This window comes from Ursus maritimus, unplaced genomic scaffold (genome assembly GCF_017311325.1).
Source record: "Ursus maritimus isolate PB19 unplaced genomic scaffold, ASM1731132v1 scaffold_3, whole genome shotgun sequence".
NCBI classification, from domain to species: Eukaryota; Metazoa; Chordata; class Mammalia; order Carnivora; family Ursidae; genus Ursus; species Ursus maritimus.
The window spans coordinates 8,317,817-8,340,916 of record NW_024425563.1 but is presented as its reverse complement, the minus strand read 5'-3'; the positions used below and the strand labels follow the sequence as shown (position 1 = coordinate 8,340,916).

The following is a 23,100-nucleotide window of genomic DNA, read 5'->3' as shown; positions in this document are numbered from 1 at the left end:
TTTAAAAGGCAAATTCTTGGGGCTCCTGGGTGGCTCAGTTGGTTAAGTGTCCAACTTTTGATTTTTGGCTCAGGTCGTGATCTCAGGGCCGTGAGATGGAGCCCTGTATCAGGCTTCACGCTCATCAGGGAGTCGGCTTGGGATTTTCTCTTTCCCTCTCCTTCTGCCTCTCCCCCTGCTCTCTCTTTCTCTCTCTCTCTCAAATTAAAAAAAAAAAATCTAAAATAAATAAATAAATAGGCAAATTCTTGTGTTGTAGATTCTCTCAGTTTGTCCATGAATTATGAATACCTCTTAAAAAATAAAAAAATAACAATTAATAATATGGTTGACTTAATCAAATGTCCTTTGCCATTGAATGACAGAATTCAATAATGCAACTGACCTGCATTGACATGTGATATGACCTGGTGACCTGCAAATGACATGTGATATGTGGTATTCATATTTCCGCATCTTCTGTTTCTGAAATGTAAATAATCTTCAGTTTCTAGTTTTATTTTTAAAAATTAATATTTAAGAGGAATTATCTCCAGATTGTTAGATTAGAATCCATTAAGAGTTCTAAATCGATTTTAAAAATTTGCATCTAGAGAGGTTTTCTTTTTTAATTTTAACAGTTATTTTTTTCCATAGATCATCTGTCTGCATAGGAATTTAGGGTATTCTTACTTAATGGTACATAAGCATTAATCAATACTAAGTGAAAACAAACAAGTTATATATATCTTTGCACTCCCTTTTACTTAATATCAGATAATCAATTCTTACTAGAAATTCTGAACAGATACATAAGCAGTCGACAAAAATGTTGTTTCCTGGTCTTCTCTTAGATGATGTCTATGATGATAAATATAAAACGTTCTAATGACAGAAGAAATATCTTTGTATTTTAAGTCATATACATTTAGATGCACATACGAATAAATAACAAAACAAGAGGGACAGGGAAGAGGTGTCACAAATAACTCAGTCTAGGACACAACCTGAAAATGTCTATTTATAAAAATTTATAAGCAATAAAAATAAAGTTAAATTGCTTTTAATGTAAAATTTAGGATTTAGCTTTCTATAGGTCTACATAGTTGGCGTTGTTTCTGCTCTATTGGGTGACTTCTTTTATTGGAATTTATTGTTATGTTAATATCTTCTATCACCCCTTGTATGATTGTGTATATACTAGGCCATGGTAATATATTCTTCTAAATAACTAAGGACCTTGAGCATCTTTTTGCTCATATGTGCTAAATATGAGCAAATAGACTAAATCATGAAAATTGTAGTAATTTTACAATGCTATAGGAAGATAACCACATATTTCTTTAAAAGCAGTTTTTCTTTGGTTTTTGATAGAGCAGAGAATCCTAATGGACAGGCAAGACAAATTATTTAATGTGTGAAATACTCATACACCTGTTGAAAGGATAACACATCAAATATGAATATGTCTTCTCTAGCTATCTACGTTATCTGCAAGAGGAAATCTTGGCAAGGTATAAAATGCAATAGACGTCTGCAGTCTATTTGTAATGAGCGTATTTCTTTCAAAGAGAAATGTAAATGTAAAATGCAAGAGGCTTACTGAGGAGTCATCTCATGCTTTCCTTGAGCCCCTCAGGGTGTCCGGAGTGATGTTCCCATCTAGTGTGGAGAATCACCTATGCAGACCTGCCAAGGTGGTCCTTGTTGGCAACCTAAAACCAGCCAGTCTTTTGTCTTGCGCTCGGTAGTGATCATCTTGGCAGGATAGAGGTTCTTTCGGTCTCATAGTTTCTATTCACACCAACACTGTTTTTTCTTGGTAAACTCTTCATTGTTAACAATTCAAACAGTAATCCCTTCCCCTGTCCCCATACACAAGGAAGAATCAACCTTTGCCATGGTGTCTTCTCTGTACTTCCTCTGTTTCCTGGGAGAGTAGAGCGTAGAATTTGGGTTAGGACACAGTTCTCATGCTTTTGAAACTATTGCTTTACTCATCTGTACTCTCCTCATTAGAATGCAAGGAAATGGTCTTATTAATTTTGATTCCTAGAACCTTGTCCTGGGCTTGGTTCATAGGAAGCACTCAATAATTCGATAAATCTCGACTTTTAATTCTCACAACTAGCCATGTGAATTAGACACCATATTCCTCATTTTACAAAAGAGTAAACCTAGATTCACACGATTTAAGTGATATGTCCAATACCATTAGTGTAACTGAGCCTGAAAATAATTCTTTGGTTCTCACTGACAAGATCTAGACTCCAGAGAATAATTCTAGATTTAAAGAACAATGAAAAACCCTTCAATGTGTTTTACAGTGAGAAATGGAAATAAGACCAAAGTATGTTTGTTTTCATTATGATTTTTTTGAGAAATGTGTTCTTCCTATATATAGTTGGTAGGAAAGTCAAAATTTATGAAACAGGCACCTGAGATACATCATTGTCTATTATTTGTTCTTTAAGAGAACTGACCTTTAACACTGGAGCAAAAATACATTTTAAGAAATTCTGTAATTCAAAGCATTTTGTACTTAAGTCAAACTCATAGAATTTTACATCAGCAAAGGATTTGCTCATTTCTGATGTGTTCTTTCATATATTAATTCAGTACACGTTTCCTGCTCACATATGCTAAGCACTGACTCTTTGTTTAATCTTACCTTAGTCTTACACTTGTTAAAATATTGTCCCATATCATATATTTCCAGTTCAAACATAGAATTAATATTCTTGGTGATTTTTGATGGTTTTTTAACCTTAGGTTTTGTTTATTTTGCAACAGGACTTCTAATTTAAGTGGAATATATGTTCAACCAGGGCTATGCATTCCTCTTGTTTTATGAATTGTCATCATTTATACAAGGCTTTCCCCTCTTCTAGAGAATTATAGAGTGTTTTGTGATTGTCATTGTTTTGATTTAGAATTATAATATAAGGACATATATTTAGTATATAGTTTTATATTTTAGCAAAATCACAAGTATATCAATATTGCCAGGACAGTTTCCCAACAAGGCTGTGATTTCTGAGTATTTGCCCTCTAACTCCAAGAACACAACAAAATTTAATTTAAGGATTTAAAATCTAAGTGGGATTGGTGCTGCTTCATCAGGGGTGCATTGGGTGGTTTATAAACCGAACACCAGAATGGCTAAAAGAAAGCTTCTCCCAGAGCCCATTAACCTTCAAGAAGCCTTAGCTTTTCTTTTCTGACACAAGTGAAGTGAACAGGATTTTAATAAAAGTCCTGCAGCAGATATACCTGAAGGGTCAGAGCTCATGATAAAGCTGCCAGCACTGCAACTTTAAGAAAACATCCTGACGACCTTTAATAACACTGGGTCTGCCAGTGCTCACTGTGGAAGATCTGTATTTTAAAATCCCATTTGAGAAACCGATCCCCCATTTGACAGGATCATGGTCTTTGATCTTATTTTTGGTTTGCAAGAGTTGACTATGTGCCCTGTAGAAGCTGGCCTTTTGTGTGGCTCTGGTGACCTCAGGAAATATTTTTCTGTAGTGATAGATATGCATCCCTGTCCTCAACGATGACGTTCTGATTACCTATCTCATTAATACTAAGTGCTCTACATCTTCTAAAAGTAGAAGGAGCTTAATATACAGAAGTAGACTTGGTTCATGTAAGCTTCTACTCCAAGCGTTTTCATTTTTGTCTCTTAATCTCTCTTCAACCCTTTATAAATTGTATAATCCCTGAAATTGGGAATCGGTAATATACAACAATAATTTCAGTATCTCTGTGTGCACTAATAGAACAAAAGTGAAATTATCAGTGTAAACTTGTCAGGTATTATAATTCCCATTTAATAGTGAGTAACCAAGGACTTTAAAAAATTAAGTCATTTGCTCAGGTTATACGTGTAAAAATTAACAATGCCAGAATTCACTGTTTTCAGATAATTCAGTCTCAAAAACTCATGCTATTTACAGTCTCTAAGATATATTTCTCCATTTCTGTCCCCATCATCTTAGTTTAAATCAATTTAAATGAACAAATAGCTTTGCTTGAATAAAACCATGGGTAAAAAAGAAAAGCTTGATTTAAACTATTTCAGAGCGTAGAAATAGAGGACAACTTCCATATGCATTTTATGAAGTAATTTCAACAATGGCAACTCTGACAAAGGATTTTTATCAAAACAAAGCCAAAAAAAAAAAAAAAACCCAAAAAAACCCATCTCAGACCACTCTCACCTATGGGCCTCAATGCAAACATCTTAAATAAAATAAGATTAAACAGAATTCAGCAGCACATTTTAAAAAATATTATATCATGAACACACAAGGATTCTTCCAGACATGCAAAATGATTCACCAGTAGGAAGTCTAGTGATATGAGTCACCATATAAATAAAACCAATGAGAAAACACTTCCCAGGGATGTTGAAAAGGAATTTGACAAAATTCAATACCAGATTTTAAAAATATGCAAAAACAGAAAAATCATTGTTAAATAGGAATTGATGAATACTTCTTTAACATGATTTTATGTTAGTGTGTCTGTCTATATCCATACCAAAATCTATATTTCTGTCTCCAAAAGCCAGCATTCAGCTAGCATCCACCATAAAGGACAACACTAGAGGCATTCCTACCAGAACAAGGTGATGCTGCCCACTATTTTTACTATGACTTAACTTTCTCTTGGAGATAGATAGCAAAGAAAGCAATTAGAGGTATATAACTTGAAAAGAAAGAGATAAAACTACCTCTATTTTTAGATGATATGATTATCTGAGAAACTGAGAAAAATCAATGTAACAACTACTAGATACAAGAGATAATTTAATAAAACAGCAGGGTGTAACTTTAACATAGAGAAATCTAGCCTATATATAATTAAATAAAAGCAGGTTTGAAGATGTAATAAAAGGGAAGAAAGAACTCCTTACCTCAATTTCAGATAATAACAGTTTCCAGTATTTTTTCTTTCCATTTGGAAGATGGGGCAAGTGTGGTATGTGCAGAGAACAGTGAGAAGTTCTTGTGTTTCTGTAGAAGGGGAAAGGGTCAAAATCCAATGGAAGACCCTGTAGGTGGTTCTTATGAAGATTTGGGAGTGGGGTGGGGGGGATGGGCAAAATAGATACAAGGGCTTAAGAGGTACAAACTTCCAGTTACAAAATATAAGTCATGGAGATGAAAAGTACAGCATAGGGAATATGGTCAATAATATTGTAATAACTTTGTAGGGTGACAGTGGTGGCAAAACTTTATTGTGGTGAGCACTGAGTAATGTATAGACTTGTCGAATCACATACATAACATTGTATGTTAATTATACTTCAATGAAAATAAATAAATAAAAAGATTGAGGTCAAAATAGAAGTGGTGCTTTAGAAAAATTAATCACAGGAAAAAAGCGGGTAGGATGTGATGAGAACCTGAAAAGATGAAGCAGTGGTATAAATGGTTCTACATAAGTAGGACAAATGTAATAGACATTTAAAAGGATGTACAATCTCTCTCTATCTCTCTCTTTTTTAGAGAGAGAGAGGGAGGCGGGAAAGGCAGAGGGAGAGAGTATCTCAAGCAGGCTCCATGTTCAGTGTGGAGCCCTACTCAGGGCTAGATCTCACAACTCTGAGATCATGACCTGAGCTGAAATCAAGAGTCAGATGCTTAACCAACTAACCCACCCAGGCACCCCCAAAAGGATGTACAGTCTTAATGGTTGGAATCAGACATTTATAGAGGGCAGTGGCTTAATTGAGCAAGTGGGAGAAATTACCAGAAGGCTTGTAGAATTGTTTGGGGACGAGAACGGAGACATCAGTCAAAGCAGTGCTGTGGAGACTGTGGTCAGTAATTATTACACCAAAATTTCCTATCTGATCTGTAGGTTTTCTCAACCATTCATGTGTTGAAAGGTAGAAATTAAGGCTCGCCAGACATCATCAAGAATGCTGTTTGTTCTACTTCAACCAACATGTCCCTCCTTCAGTCCTGTTGGTTTCTCTTCTCAGCCAGGGATTCTCCACCCGCCGTATCCCTCAGCCTTGACCACCTGGGCAAATGCCACATCATCGGAAAAGCCCACCTCTTACTGTTTTATGTTCCCCAGACCTTGGTTTTTTACCTGACATACATTTAGTTATTTATTGTTTGTCTTCTCCCAATAGAGATACCTTCATGATAGCAGAGGAATGTTTTTCTGTTTTCTTTCTTTTCCTTCATTATTGTATTCCCAGAACCCAAAACTATAGCTGCCACATCCTGGGCAGCCGGTAATATTAGTTGAATTAATAAATGAGCAAAATGAGTGACTGAGAAATTTCTGGTAATAGTATCCTATGGAACTCTTGCAATCATATCTTATTTCATAATCAAGACGATTTTGAGAAAGGAGGAAAGCCTTGGAGAATTTTTCTTAAAAAAACTCTGTAAGGCCAGACTTCCAGAGGTTTGAAATACCTTGGCTTTTAGCACAAAGTCTGTCTTCTCAGGAGACAGTTTTGCTCTGTCATTTTAATTCATACCAAAGTATACCTGCATATATACATATATGCATGCATACATAAATTGTTACAAATTCTGTACTTACTCTCTTCTGCTCCATTTTAATTGACAGAAAATCTATTTGTTTCATTTAAAATTGCTTTTTATGTAGGAAATCTCTTTCCCCTGGACTTCTTTCTTATAGGGAGTAGAGATATAAAAGAATAGATCACAATACATTTTTAAAGAATAAAAAAAAACGTACTGTTTAGTCCTTGCAAGTAGTTTGTCTTTTGCATAAGCAAGGAGGACTCTTATTTATAGAATATATATTTTTAAAAAATCTTTAGTTATCTAAGATTCTGAGTCCCTGTGAATTATAAACCAAAAAAACCCAGATAAATAAATAAATGTATACACAGATAAATAAACACATACATAAATAAATAAGCAATATCTATGCTACATAGATTTTTTTAAAAAAAAGAAAAGGGAAGTATATTCTGACTATCCTTGATTCCTGAGGTCACTCGTTTTCTAAGAGGGAAGCAGTTATTTGTTTGTTTGCTACATTTTGGCCACATCTTCAGCCCTTCCTCAGGCCTTTCTCTTTGTCTTGCATTATTTCTTCTTTTAGGAAATTTTCGGACCTGCCTTTGTAAAACCTCAAATCTCTCCGTGGTTTTATTATTATTTTTTCACTCTATAGAAGAGTTCATTAGTTCATTAAACTTTTAATAATGGTGATAACAGTTAACAACTGATGTATAGTTCAAATTAATACTACCAGAAATCACAGGGCACCTGGGTGGCTCAGTCAGTTAGATGTCTGCCTTCAGCTCGGGTCACGATCTCAGGGTCCTGGGATCGAGCCCCCACATTGGGCTCCCGGCTCAGCTGGGAGTCTGCTTCTCCCTCTCCCTCTGCCTGCTGCTCTGCCTGCTTGTGCTCTCTCTCTTTCTCTGTCAAATAAATAAATAAAATCTTTAAAAAATAAAACACTACCAGAAATCAAGATTTAAACAATTTTTAAGTTGCTGCATATGTGAAGAATCATGATTTTTTTTCCCATTTGCCATTGTATTATGATTTATTCTATCCACAATATTACTCTTTTTTAAAAGATTTTATTTATTTGAGAGAGGGAGGAAGGGAGCGAGCGCAAGTAGGGGGAGAGGAAGAGAGAGAAGTAGAGTCCCTGCTGAGCAGGGAGCCCAACTTGGGACTCCATCCCAGGGTCCTGGGATCACCTGAGCTGAAGGCAGACACTTAACTGATTGAGCCACCCAGGTACCCTGAATATTACTCTTAAGTAGTGCTGTCCAGTTTGTCCAGAATATTCTGCAGTGATGGAGATGCTCTATATCTGCACTGTCTGGTATGGTAGCCATTAGCTACATGTGGCTACTGAGCACTGAAATAGGGCTAGCACAACTGCAGAATTGGCTTTTTAATTTTATTTAACTGTAATGAATTTATAACATTCACATTTAGCTAGTGGCTGCCGTACTGAAAGGCATAGCTCTGGTTTGTCACCCCATTTCTGCATTTCTTCTGTCATCTCTCCATATTTCTGTCTGAACACTGAGGAAGCTGTCTTATACCTCTGATTCCATGATTGCCTTAGAAAAACAGCCCTCTACCTGTGGTAGACAGAATAATGATCCTTATAATGACATCCTGATGACCGTGTGAAGATGTCGCCCTACATAATAAAGGGACTTTGCAGGTGTGAATAAATTAAGGATTTTGAGAGGGAGAGATGATCCTGGCTTATCTGAGTGTGCCCAGTGTGATCACTAGTGGTGTTCTCAGAGGGAGGCCACAGAGTTAGAGCTGGAGCAAAGATATAAGAACAGTAAGGACAGAAGCAGAGATTGGGGAGCGGGGGGGCGATGCTACTGGCTTTGAAGCTGGAGGAAGTGAGCCAAGGCAGGTTGGCAGCCTTGGAGCCTGAAAGAGCAAAGAAATGAATTCTCCCCTGGAACCTCCAAAAGGAAGGCATCCCTGGGGACACATTTTAAACTTTGGACCTCCAGAACTGTACAATAATAAATTTGTGTTGCTTTAAGCCATTATGTGTGTGGCAACTTGTTAGAACAGCAATGGGAAACGAACAGGCTGCCCTAGCAAACCCTGTATGGCCAGTACTCGGGTCTGCGGTGATGCTCCCCAGAGGGGCTGGTACTTGGTTGTATATGCCCAGCATAAGTGCAAGTGCACACGTGTTTTATAACACCGATGTCCCGGGTAGCTTCTGAGACCTGGGCCTCTGAAGCGGAAGGATGCTTGTGAGTAAAATACCCCTGTCGCTTCCCTCCTGCAGTGAGCAGGCACCTCCTCATACGTGTGTGGTCTTGTGTGAAGGCACCGAAGCAACACAACGGCCACCTCTCCCCCCACCTCCCACCCGAGCTGTGGCTGCATCTGTGAGTAGATGCAGAACGGCTGTTTTACTCATGTTGTTTTGTCTTGTTTTACAGTTTGGTTTAAACTTTCCTTTAAACCAACTTTAATCTTGAAGTTAATCATTTTGAAATTGAGCTCTGAGTGCATCTGGGTCCACTGCACCCCACCAGAGAAGAACCACTGTCCTTACTTTCTCGTAAAGGCCCTTTGTTTTTGGTTTTGGTTTTGCAGTGTGACTCCCTACGTGAGTTTCACCTAAGAGAAAATTGGCATTAACCGTGAGATGCTACCTAAAGCATCTGTCAGTGCAACTGGGTGTACATGGGGCTGTGGAACAGAATTTCACCTCATTGTTCTATGTCTGGTTAGGGCAGTCAAGCAGAAATTTTACAAAATTTTACAAAATTTTTGTACTTAGTCAATTGCTAGGCTGAATACATTGACTTATTACTTTGGGAGTAGAATTCTTGTTTGTTTAGTTTTTTGTGTTTTTTTTTTTTTTTTCATGGTGGGAGAGATTTCTATTATGGTGGTATATCCTGAGTTAACCTCAATCGTGACAAACCAGAAATGAATTTCTAGATATAAACAGAAGGGAAATGCTAAAGGTTTGTGCCTGCTTTTCAATATACAAATAGAGATGGAAACTTTCCACTCCACTTGAAAAGGAAATATTTGTGAGATCTGTTTTGCAGTAGTGACAAAAATAATCAACACTAAAAAAAATTAAATGCTCAGCAGTAAACTCAAGTATAGACTTGAGTAATTAGGTTTGGGAATACATTTTTGCTTCTGAGGCATAAGCCCTTAAAAACCCACAGTTTATTAATTATCTGAAACAGTGAGAAAAACTCCAATGTTTTGACATAAACATAATGTCATAACAGCTTAGAATAAAGTACAATCAAAAACCTTTAACCAGAAGCAAATTATAGCCTATCAATTTTTCTATAGGGCAATCAGACCACTCTTAAGTAAGATAATAAATCTGTAGAAATGAGCTGTTTGTAATTAAAATGAAGCATGCCAAATTATTTCATGACCATTTATAAAGTCAAGTGCCTGTTAATAAAACAGTTAGATTTTCATTGTTATTACTTTCTTTAAAATTATTTCCACTCAAGATGAATTATTTTCTTGAAAGTAGTCCAGCTTTGGGGGATTCTGAAATTTAATTATTCTGGGTTTGAAAAAAATTGTAAATGTCCCCATAATTTCCGCTCCACTCTGTATTTGAAATGTTGATTGAGGTTCCTATTGGCTCCAAATATATGAGTTGAATAATTGTCATTAGTGAGTGACTTGTTTTTTGCCTTACTATAAATTTTTTCTATTTCTAGTGAACTGAAGAATAGAAGAATGAGTTTATTTTATATCTAAAGTTCAACTTTATAATGTTCTAAGAAATAACTTTATGATATCAATCATAGAATAGTGATCACAATATTAATATAGCCCTACTGTCAAATCCTTGTGCTATCTTCATTTCTGAACTTAAAACTAGATTAAAGCTGAAGTACCTAGTTAGGAAATGACATCATGTAAGTGAGTGGAGAGTTAACTACCAGGAATGTGAACAACATAACATCTGCCCAATATTTAATACCATTATTAGTCATCATGTAAAAATAATTAAAGTACTTTTACCTCTCCTCAGCTTTGCTCTTTAAGTTCTAGCCATGATAGATTCCTGCTATGCGTAATTTACCAGGCTGTTAAAAACCTTCATACCTACTCTTGCCCACCGTGTTTTCTTCTTAGACTTTTAACTAAGTCTGAGTTCCTTCTTAGATTTTTAACTCTTACCCACCCCATAAACACCTCAAGCACCACGGCCAATGAGCTTCCGTGATGACTAGCCGCCCCATCACTGCCGTAGCATCATATGCATAACTACCTGCATCTCCTGGAGTATTTTGTTCATGTTTCTACAGTAACACTACAGTGTGTTGATTTTACCTATTCCTTTAGAATCCCCAGCACTTCATACACAGCACGGAACATAACAGGTGCTCAAAAAGTTTTCTTTCCGTTTACAAACAAGGCATAAAGTATTGTCCACTTCTCATTAGTTATTTCTGCAGTTTACCTTAGAAGACATCTTCTCTGGAAAACATTTCATTTTCCAACCCATGATAACATTAGTCAATTTGCTCATACTGCTGATTTCATTTTTTGGGTAAAAAGCAAATTCTCAAATAGAGCCCTAAAGATAACATCCTCAACTCTACACAAAGACAGGACAATCTTCAGCATTTCATTTTGGAACAAAATCAAATTACTGAGATAGTTGTTCTACACCATCCTACCCAGAATTTGTAGAAATGAGTTAAAGCCTTAAGTGAGAATAATGTTGAAATGATTTATTTCTGTATTCTTACTTAGCCAAGTATTACCATATATAGTGATGATAGTGGGTAATCAACTGGAGACTGTCTTGTAGTAAACATATCAAAGAGAGAGTAACAGCAAAGAACATATTTATTTTGAAAGTGCTAATTATACAAAAAATTATAAGAAGATTATATTTGAATTACACATTGTTAAACAATCTTTACTAGGACAAGGTATTAGACTATGATGAAAAAACTATTTATTGACATATATGAGATCAGATTTGAGCACTGGAATCCTTGATCTCTTTTTAATATAAAGGGAAACAAGTCTGAACACTGGAAGACAATGAATAAAGACATTAATCTGAGAGTTTTTATCTCTGGAAAAACAAGTTGTGAGACCTCCGGAAAACTGTTCAGTATGTTTGGCTGTGATTATATGCATCTCCAAAGGCAGTGTTAAGAACAGGGTGTTTTGTTTTGCCTTCTTTTCTTCTCTTTTTCTCTTTTCTCTTCTCTTCTCTTCTCTTCTCTTCTCTTCTCTTCTCTTCTTTTGTTTTTTAACTTTTTACAACCTGAAAGTTCTTTGATTATATTCGTTCTGGGACATGTATGATAGATGAGGAGAAATTCCTTGTGTGATTTTCTTCAATTCAGTAATTTGTCAGCATGTATTTATTGAAGACCTACTGTGTCGTAGGAGCTGATCCAAGTCTTATAGAGACAGCTGACCTAAAAACCTGTAGAATCTAGTTGTGTCACTGTGAAATAATGGTGGGATAAAACAAAATCATATGTCATGGGACTGTTAACCCAGAATCCTCTGGCCTCTTAAAGGATAATTGCCTGTCTTCCTGAAAACATTTTCAAATTCCCCATCCCATTAGGACATGTCTCCTTTCTTTACTCCTTAGAGAACCAAAATTTGCATACAGCCTTTTAACAAACAATACCTGTCACAAATTGCCCCTGAAACAAAGATTTCCAGCCAACTCAGTTTACCAAACCCTGCCTTCCACAGACACTAGCATGTTTTCTAGAAAAAATAAGTTAAACAGTGAGGATAACAAAATCGTAGCAATTTTTAAATCGGCTACTGCGTGATTTGTTTTGGATCAGCTGTAAAAATAATGTCAGAGATATTCATTTCATTGTCTTCCTTGTGCAAATACAAATACAAATACAAAAATCTCCGTAAACATAGTATACCTATTTGGACTCTGTGTTGGGGGGGAAAAAAAAGAAGAAGAAGAAGAAGAAGAAGAAGAAGAAGAAGGAAAAAGAAAAGTGAAAGAGACAGACATTGGAAAAAAATGTGTCCAGACACTCAAGTGGTTTAAAGACAATGAATGCATGTTGTTTGTTTTGACTGTTTGTTTATTTCTTAGGAAGTAAGAATTATTATTTATCTGTATATTACATACTTTCCAAAGGTCTCTAGTTTGCAACTATGATTCTCCTTTGTAACTTAGGACAATTACATAGTTATAAAAAGTACTGGTCAAGCATCTGTGCCCACGTTCTGACTATGCCATAACTTGCTCTGTGACCTTGGGCTCACCAATTTCACTCAGTTTCCAGTTTTTAGTTTCTTCATCGCTTAAACAAGAGGATTAAATGAGCTCAGTTATTCTTTCTAGCTCTAAACTTTTACCATTCTGTTTCAGTGGTTTTGAATTTTCTTTGAACCCAGAAGTAAACAGATGTGAATTTTAGAATTAAACAAAAAGCTAAAACAAGCAAAACAACCACAACAAAAACCCAGCAAAATATATGTACATGTATTATGATCATTTCATGTCATCATAATCTTAATAGGTTATTAATTTAAGGTTTGGAGCAAAAATTAAAAGATCTTCAACACTGTTAGTGGAAATCGATATAATGTTTTATTTTTGAGGCTGCAGTAATACTCCTCCCCTAGTATGTATTTCATTTGAGGTTTTTTGCTATCTACTTACAGCTTTATAAAATTACAGTGTTGACAGCAGTCCCTCCTAAAGACAGTGTATACATGGATAGTTTACTCTTGTAGGGAGATTTAAGTTCGGTTCTAGACTTCTGACTTAAAAAAATTAGAAGCTATATGCATGGTACTAAATTGTTCAGCTCAAGTATAAAACAATGGGTTTATTACCAATGTTTGAACAGATTCTAATCCTTATCACTGTATTATTTTAAAATTTATCAGATCCTCTGGTTTGACAGGGTTAGTTCTAGTTTTCAAAGTCTTGGACCAGATGTCTGTGTGTCTTAGGGATACCCCAGGTATTCTGTAGTCCAAAGCCAGGGGAGTCTTCATTTAACAAATTATGTAATCATGGAATCTCTTCCTTCATTCAGTTCTTCATTGGTTACTGCAGTTTTCTTCTTTAGAAGGAGGCTTGAGGCAAACCTGACTGAGTCTCCTGGATACAAAGTCCATGTTGAATAGGCATTTTTTCAGTTGCTTTATTTGAGTAGAATTGACATAATTAGTTTCAGGTGTACAACCTAGTGATTCAGCTTCTCTATACAGTATGCTGTGTTCACAGGCGGAGCTCCCATCTGTCACCATACAACGCTATTACAATACTGTTGACTATACTCCCTGTGCTGTACCTTTCATCCCATGATTTATTCACTCTGCCATTGGAAGCCTGTGTCTCCCACTCCCCTTCACCCATTTTGCCCACCACCCACCCCCCCTTTCCCTCTGACAACCATCAGGTTGTCCTCTGTATTTATAGGTCTGATTCTGCTTTTCATTTGTTTGTTTTGAATATACATTTTTTAAAAGTTAATATTATGCAGCTCGCGCGCGCGCGCGCGCGTGTGTGTGTGTGTAGCATAGTGAAAACATTGCCATACTGGTATCTGAAGAGCAAGGATCTATTAATTATACATTTCTGCCTTGGGTGAATATTTTTTTCTTTAAGTCAACATATTCTACATAGGCTTTTAGAAGATATTTGTGCCTCTCTGTTTTTTAGAATACTGGTTTCATCATGTATGATATTTTTTATACCTGACTACACTGAAAAATAGGACATTTTAAATGTTTCATTAGTGAATATTTGAGAGATGAGAATGCAATGATGCCTATCCAAAGGGGTGTGGTCAGTCTGATTTCAAAGTTGTAAGAAGTGGTGACCCAATTAAAAAGACATTGCACTTTAAATATTAAATGTTTTGTGCAAATTTTCCTAATTTGTTAAACATATCATTTTTTTAAAATAATGAAATTGCATGTGGAACTTTGGAAGCACAAACTGTAAAATAATTTTACTATTGGTCTCATGGTAATTTTGTTAATAAGATCACTTCCTTTAAAAAATTTCATCATCTTAATCTCATAAAAATATAATTTTATAGTATCCTATAAAAGTTACTCATACTGTACTTTCTTAATAAAAGAAACCTATAAATTTATGGAGTTTCATTCTTATATTAACCATTATTTTATTATTTTTCTGATACTTATTGATTTCGGTATTTCTTGATATGGATTAACTTGTCAAAATACTGTCTTTGCTTGACTACTGGGTTTTGCCAAGTTTGGGCTTGCTGTTCTAATAGCTATATCAATATACGAAGACTTCACTCATTTTTCAGATTAAAGGGCTTATGTCAGATGTGTGTTTCCTTCATCTACAAATAAGATAGCATTCTGGTAGAGGTGGAAATTATGTAAAGCCGTTGGTCGGGCAGTTTGACTTATTGTATAATGGTACTATGTTTATATGATAGATTTGAGAGAAATGGACCAGATAATCCAAAACTCACTTAGAGTGCAGCAGTCTGAGACAGTCTCTGTTTCTACATTCATATACTAGCAAAATGGTACTGCAAGCCGTTTCCAACCACCTAAATGGACTGATAATTCACTTACTCAAAATTCATTCAATAATTATTTATTGAGCCTATACTCAATGCCAGAAAGAATTCTAGGCAATGGATAGAGAGTGGTAAGCACACATAGTCCCCGCCGTCATGGAAAGCGAAGTTCAAAGAGAAGCCTCACAACAAAGAAACTAATAGGTGTATGATTAGAACTTGTGATAGATCAAAAAGAGAGCAAAAAATGGTCGTGGACATGAGCGTGGTGACTTATTGGAAATGTGTGTGTGAAGGCACGAGGGAAAGAGAATGACGCATCGGTGAAGTGAAAGGAAGGCAGGTGCCATGAGAAGATGGCGGGAGGAAGAGGAGCACAGATCATGGCCACAGAGAAGCAGGCAGAGCCGCTCGTGCAGAGACAGACAGGAGTTGCAGCTTTTCCCAGATGTGATGAGAGTCCATCAAAAGGCTTTGAACGGCAGTGTGACACAATGTTAAAGTTCACTCTGGCATTTTGTTGAGAATAGTTTAAAGCAAGGCAAGAATACAAGGGGAAGATGTGTAGGGAAACGCTGTAATCCAGGAAAAAGTGATGGTGGTTGAGATGAGTAGGTAGAAGCACAGAAAGTGGACACATTGGAGGCAAGTTTTCGAATTTTAATTCACAAAGCTTTGCTGATGTTTGATGTAGGAGCGACAGAAAGGGGGACGTAAAGAATAACTTCCGATTTTCTGAGATGAGTGACCCGATAGATTGTGGTGCCATTAACTGATATGAGATTGAACAGGAGAGTAAGAAGGTTAGGGAGTAAACTCACTCCCTTTGTGATGCCTCTGATACATCCAAGTGGATATGTCAAGAAGCAGTTAGATATGCACGTCTGCCACTCTCAGTGGAAGACTGAACCAGTGAAAGAAGCCTGGAGCCATCCTGACAGAACCAAGGACTGAACCCTGAGAACTTCAACACTTCACAGGTAGGGCAGTTCAGGTGGGGACAGGAAACAGTTGAGTTAGATGGTCCAGGGCTGGAATGTTATTCAGAAACCAGACTCCTTAAAATTTTCCTTTGTCATCCTCTTGTGTTCAGAGATGCCTGTTCCAGGTCTCACCATCATAGGTTCATTTTAGGAATGAGGCCGGGAGTGACCGAAAAGCAAGAGTAGTGCATGTCTTTTCCCTTTCAGGACTTAGCCCAGATAATGCACTTCCATGGAGCTTAGTCTCACCCCCCCCCCCACCCCATTAAATGAGCCTGGAAAATGGTGTCTTTAGCTGGGTGGCTCTATGTCAAGACAGAAATTCCTGTTGCTATAAAAGAGGAAGATCACAGATTCGGGGGGAACAGGGTGCAGTAGGTTAATGACTTCATCAGGAAGCCTGATTCTTTACTTTTTTTTCCCTCGGAGACTGGGATAGTTTCCCTTCCAGAAGCAGATGGCCACATGAAGGAGAGAGGATACCGGAACAAAATAAGAGTTGTGATAGGAAGGAAGAAAGGGGAAAGGGCTGTTGACCAGACACCCACAACTTTCAGCTGTAATCCTCAAGGTGGATGCAAGCTTTCTGCTCTGGCCAAACTCAACAATTCATTCATTATTCTGTGAATGCTTTTTGCACTTACTCATACTGGTGCAAGCCTTTGCTTTCGCTCTGCGTAGAAAGGTTCTTCTCTTTCTTTCAGGCTAACTTGAATCTGTGCTTCCTCCAAAGATTAACTTTTCCATAAATCTCAGTGTACTCATATAACAGTGATATATTATCCTAATTCTGTGCCAATATGTTTAATATCAGGCATAGAGAGACCTGACTTGCCAATTACATTTTGATGAATAAATACAATTTCTTGAGGATAAAGCTGCCTTTATTCTTTGTTTCTCCAGAGTTTGTTTTAGAATGTCTTGACTGATTAAAAAGAACTTACTGTTATTTATCTAGGTTAAATACAATTGGACCTGGAGACAGATGAAGGAACTCATGTTCTTTGCAGGTCCCTCTCCTCCTGTGAGCCTGTAATCTCTTAAAAGATGTTTTATTCATAAAACAATGAGGAATACATTGTAATACTTTAATTCAAAATAAATTAACAAAGTAAAATAAAGTGAACTCAGGTTTTATTACAATAGAAATGATTTTCAAGGTGTTTATATAGTAAGGCTACAATTAATGATTGATATGGTTGTCTAGAAATGTGTAATTGTTGGAAAGATGCAGACCAAATATGCTTGATTATTCTTAATGGAAACTTTGGGCATAATGCAAGAGGTGTAATAAATATCTCTGCATTTAAATATTTCCATAAATAAATGCTTGTTGAAGTAGCACCATCAATATAACATTAGGTTTTCTGGTTGTACAACTATAAAATTAAGTTATATAGTAATGAAATACTAAATTAGTTGCTGAAATTATGATTACTTCTCTGTATAATTTCAGTTTGAACAGGAAAAATGTAAGGCACTGATATATACTCCATGGAGAGTATGCCTTCAACTAAAATTGAAATCTAATTAGTGTGAAAATAAAAGTACTAAAATATTGTTGAGATCAATATTGATGGTAATGCAGAAGAAAACTCTGCCATGATTGTGGAAATAGCTCTGAGAGCCAGGGGTATGAAAAATAGCATTTAAGAAATCAAACTTTCTAAATGAATTTCTTGGCTTGATAAGCAAAAATAAAATTGGGAGCCAAGATGAAAGAAAAAAGATAAAATTCAAGAGGTAATTTGTGATGGGATGGTAATTTATAAATCATTCTAAATAATTTTCCAGTAATTCACAAAATAACCTATACCTAACCTGAAGTTTTCTTTTCTAAACTTTAGAACAAGGCATATTTAATGAGCAGGTCTAAAATCTGTACTAATCTGAAAGTAGATTAAGTATCGCAGACTGGTCTCTCTACAAAAAGTAAGCGGGTGGGAAATCTCAGCTGACTCAGACTAAGAATATGGAACTGGATTTCAAGGTCAAATGAAACTGTCTTTATAGTCATGATCACTTTCTGTGAATTAGATGAAGTCTAAACTCAGGTGTTCTGAAATGATTACACCTACTAAATGGGATTAGGAGATTAGTATATTGTCACTCCGAGTGGAGAAGTGGCTGCATAGACCAAATTTGCCTTTCCTGCACGCTGAATGGACACCCCCCCCCCCAGTGCCCTCCCTTCTGGGCCGTTTCTTCTCTCGGTGCCCTCATTCTTCTTTGAGCTGCTACTGCCAGAGCTGGAATGCTCTTGAGCTTTGTAATTCAAAATGAGGTTGCCTGACCAGCTGCACGAGCATCACTGGGGAACATGTTAGACTTACAGGATCTCAGACTCCACCCCAGACTGAAGAAATCAGAATCTTCATTTTAACCAGATTTTCAAGTGACTTTTATGCACGTGAAAGTTTGAGAACTTTTGTGTACCAGTAGCTCAGGATAATAGTAACAGCAAGCTATTCAGAGAAATGCTCTACTGTTAATCATTATTGGGTATTGTGTGAATGTATTTCAGAGAAAGACTCTGGTTTTTATATAGGGTTCTACAGAACCAAATGTAGTTTTAAAGGAAACACAAAGATTTGATTTGAATTTTATTTAAAACTCTATTTTAACTATTAAGCACTGTAGAGGAAAAAAAAATGAAAGCGCTTTCATAGTGTTTTGAAAACGACCGTTGCACTCAGTTATACTGTCAGAGTAACATTCTTTAGATTTGAAAGAAAATTCCTTCTGCTGTCTCTGTTTAAGTAGTATCCACAAAAGTGGGCTGTGATGAACGAATGTGGTACCATTCACAGTTCTTATGTCCATGAATACCATTTTTCTCAATGCTTTGCAATTAAAATCAAGTATAGAAATAAAAGAGATACTCTGGGTAAAATAAAACTGCAACTGTCATCTATAACACCGGACAGAATTGTTGCATCCATCCAAACAGCCACTCTGGCCTTAGTGTTTGGTTTTATATTAAGTAATTGTTATGCACGTGACTTTCAGATGTTAGCTTTTGTTTATTTTACCTATTGTGGTATAAGTCAGTTTCATTTGAAAAAAAAAAAAAACTGCATTCTGATTCTAAAGCATTTTGGAAAGCATTGCTATAACTGGAAAGTTGTTCCAGTTGAAGGAGTGTCCGATGCCAGGGCTAACTGGGGACAGTGTTCATTGGATGCATCACTGCTGGAACCCTTTGATCAGATCAAGTTGACACCTGCCAACCTCTCTCTTGCACGTTCCTGATCGTGCTCAAATAGTTCTCAAGTAGCCACAGAGGAGCCATTAGGATTCATGTTTGATGCGACTCAAACCTCCAAGCCAGGACCTACTGTAAAACAAACTATATATTTAATAGTTAGTTTACTGGAGCAAGAGTCTGGTTGTAAGACTAAAATCATACATAACACCAATCTGTATTTTCTGCAGTAAAAGAGATGTTTCCTCCAAACTTGCTTCAGTCCCTTGGTGTAACTTCACGGTCATCACATTCCTCCACTGCTTCAGTGGGGTGGCCAGCAGGCCTTTGCTGAGGGTGGACGAGGCACCTGCCATGCTAAGAACCAGAAGATGAAAATCCCTAACTGCAGAGTCTTACAGTTCAGAAGAGATAAGATGCTCAAGCCAATCATTACTAAACAATGTGATAATGGGGAATGGGACCTACACAAATGGTTTTATGGGAGTACAGGAGAAGAAATAAACAGTCAGGAAGTGGGAAATTAGATTAATTCATATGTTGTTTTACTTGGTGACTGGCCTTAACATTTTTTTTTAGTATAGGGATGAAGTATTAGGGTTTAAAATTACATTTGAATCCATTTGACTTGGAAATAAAACATCTCTCCCCATTAGGAACTAAATGCCAGTAATCAGCATGAGGATAATGTCCATTTTAAGAATACAAATTATAAGGAGCAGACATTAAAAAATAAAATATTAAAATCCCATTTAAGTAAAAGATCACTTTTAAAGAAATACTTAATACTGAATGTTAGGAGTATTCACTCAATCTCACTTGATGGTTATATGCTCCTCGTGTGTGTGTGTGTGTGTGTGTGTGTGTAAATACACACCCAGTAGTCTTTTTTATCATTGAGAAGTGGATTGTCTGCTTTGTGCATTACTTAGAGCACATTTAGATTCCAGCCTGGTTTTCGTTTGCAACTCAGTACACTTCTGCACTACTTCCCCCTGAATTAATTGATATAATGAGCTGATGTAAATTACTTTCACTATTAGGCTGAGCTAATATTAACCCACAGCCATTTAGAATGTAAATATACCACACAGAGGCATATATATACTGAATTCCAAACTTAAGTATCACAGATTTTTTTTTAGTTTTCCATAATTTTGGTGTGTCCGTCCCATTGCTTCATCTCAGGTCTGGAGAGTCAGGACTGTGAGTATAAACACCTTCTGCAGAGGCCCGTGCCTGGGCACCTGGGCAGGGGACAGTAGGGCACGATTCGGCCTCCTTGTCATCACTTTCTCACCTTCCCTGCTGGGAACGTTTCCAACATGTTAATTATGAAAATGCAACTCCCCTTTTAAGGGCCTGGGGAAATGCTCTAAACTTTATATTTATTTATATTCTACCTTTATTTATATTCTACCAATAACTACTCTGATATCCATATTTCTCTAGCCTTTCCTATTTCTTTGATGAGTCATCAGATTCTGTCCGGTGTTGTATTTTGTGTGAATCTTGTCCCCCACCTCCCATGGCTAGGTGATCAGGTCTTTGGAGAAGGACCCTCTAGGTAGCCTTGATAACACCACGCCCAAATTCATATGAAATACAAGTGCCTTTTTAGCGTAGAGTGAATTTTCCATCCCCCCCTCCATGATAATCCAACATTATGCCTTTGCTTCTGTTGTATTTTTCCCCCAGGAATGCTCTTCCTTTCAGTTTCTTCTCTTATAATCCTGTCTGTTCACCGAGCCTCTACTTAAAAACTTCATATTGTCCCAAATCTACATATGATCACTCACGTGTAACTCCATTGTGCAATATTTGCCCCTGATTATGGCACTTTTCATTTCCACCTTACATGATAGTTTTCATATATACGGTATATTCACTTTGTCAGCTGTCAGTTCTTGATATCTTATTCATCTTCTGTTTCCCATGGTGTTGTGCGCATAGCAAGTGTTCAGTACATGTTTGTTGCATGACTAAAGGTTTGCAAATTGTTGTAGAGGAATGGCATTCCTACGTAAGAATCGGAGGTACTGTGCCTCGCGGGGGTATGCCTTCCACACCGGATTTAGGCATGACTGATGGTAAATCAAGAATGGGGGACAGCGAATGCTGTCTCTGAAGCAACTCCCATCAAATTTTGCAGCAGTAAGCTACCAGGGCATTCCAAGGGGTCCCATGCCGTGTGGCTCTCTATCAGTCCACTGCCTGTGACCCACTATTAGAGATTCTACTGTTCTACTCTGGGCGACGTTTCCATGTTAGAGAGTTTCTTAGAAAAATCTTGAAATCTTTTGTGAATGTTAATATGTAATAATGCCTTTGTTATCTGCGAGCATCTCTATCGGGATCATAAAGAATCGGATTGTGGGGAAGTTGCAGAGAGGAATTGGTGGGAGGAGTAAGGGGATAGGACCAGGAGGAAGGAAAGAGTCTTCTGTTGAAATAGTAGTGTTTCTGAACAGATTTCAACCTCACTGTTGTGAAGGTCCAGGCAAGTGATGAAATTGTGCCCTGAAGCTGCGGTCCAGATATTCATAGCTCCCATATGTTGCCCCTCTCTTTCCTGCCTATTAATTTTCTAGTTTATGGGCATTTCCTCCAAACCTTTAAACTACTTATCAGATAGGTAAAATTACTCCATTTTTTAAACAAGAAATTGATATTGTGAAAGGTTAAACTACATAGCCACAATTGGCTACGTAGTAAATAGAAAAACAAAGATTTGAACATGAAACCTGCATTTTCCCCTGTGTTATGCTTGATGCCCCTTTGGGAAAGTGGCTTTCATTGGCCAGCTGGGCATATGGGGAGACATACAGAAGATTTAGAAATCTTTTAAGACTAGTATACTCTCATTGCTGTTGCCATGGCATTATTTCAAAAACTCAAATTGCTCTGAAAAACTCAGTGGTACCCTTTTCTGACTCAGTATTGGCCTTGTTAAAGAATAGGATGGGAAACAAGATGGCTAATCTTCCATCTTTCACCAGGAGGAAATTCAGCTAGTGTCTTTGTTTTTGTGCAAAGGCAAAATAAAATGAGTCTGTGATATGTAAATGAGTCTCTCCTCTGTTTGTTAATTTCTGCTGTTTACTCAAAAATGGGAAACACCAGGCTTGTGATACATCATCTTTTTTGCGCTTGGCACCTTCCATCATGGATCGTATTAATCTGCTTAAACTAACAAGGATTAATTGCCTTGGTAAGTCAACCTGGCATTGAAATGATATATTGCCCAGACAGCTTGGAATTTGGCCACTCATAAATCTCATTCGTGTGTTGGTTTATTTCTGTTTGTCTCTTTCTCTGACAGATGTGTGCCCAATCACTGTGAGCATGGTGGGAAGTGCTCGCAAACATGGCACAGCTTCCAGTGCGCTTGTGAGGAGACGGGATACAGTGGGGCCACCTGCCACAACTGTGAGTGCCTATTCGTCTCACCCTGACCTTTAATTATCCAGACCCCAGGTCCTCAACAACCTGGGGAATGCACCGACTAATCACTTGATTCTGGAGAACCCAGATTTTGTTGTTGCTTCCTCAGAATAGTACTGCAGTCATCAAGATATACTCTCTCATGCCTAATGACACAAAAAGAAGGGCCAATATGTCCAATGTTCCGTAAACATAGTTGGGATTGCAATGCTGATCTTGGATTTGCCTCTGTGTGTCTAAGCCACGCCTGGATAGATGGTTTGGGAAATTGTGTTAGTGTAATGTCTCTGACTGGATTCTCATTTATCAGTTCATCAGAGAGACAGAGTGTAATTTGGACATTTAGTGTCTGGACAATAATTGTCTCATGCTCTATCACAATTTTGCCACATTTTTCAAATCAGAAAAAGAAGTTAGAAAGTGGAATAAAGTCTACTAAGTTGTGTATCTAAAATAAT

General features: G+C 37.0%; 1 protein-coding gene across 1 annotated transcript in view; it reads left to right on the top strand.

Moving 5' to 3' along the window:
- Positions 1 to 23,100, top strand: part of CNTNAP2 (contactin associated protein 2) — a 1,324,851-nt gene that overhangs the window by 572,765 nt on the left and 728,986 nt on the right. The window contains exon 11 of the mRNA XM_008697394.2: positions 22,521 to 22,627. Within this exon, the coding sequence (XP_008695616.2) occupies positions 22,521 to 22,627 (107 nt within the window). The remainder of the gene's footprint in view (positions 1 to 22,520; positions 22,628 to 23,100) is intronic.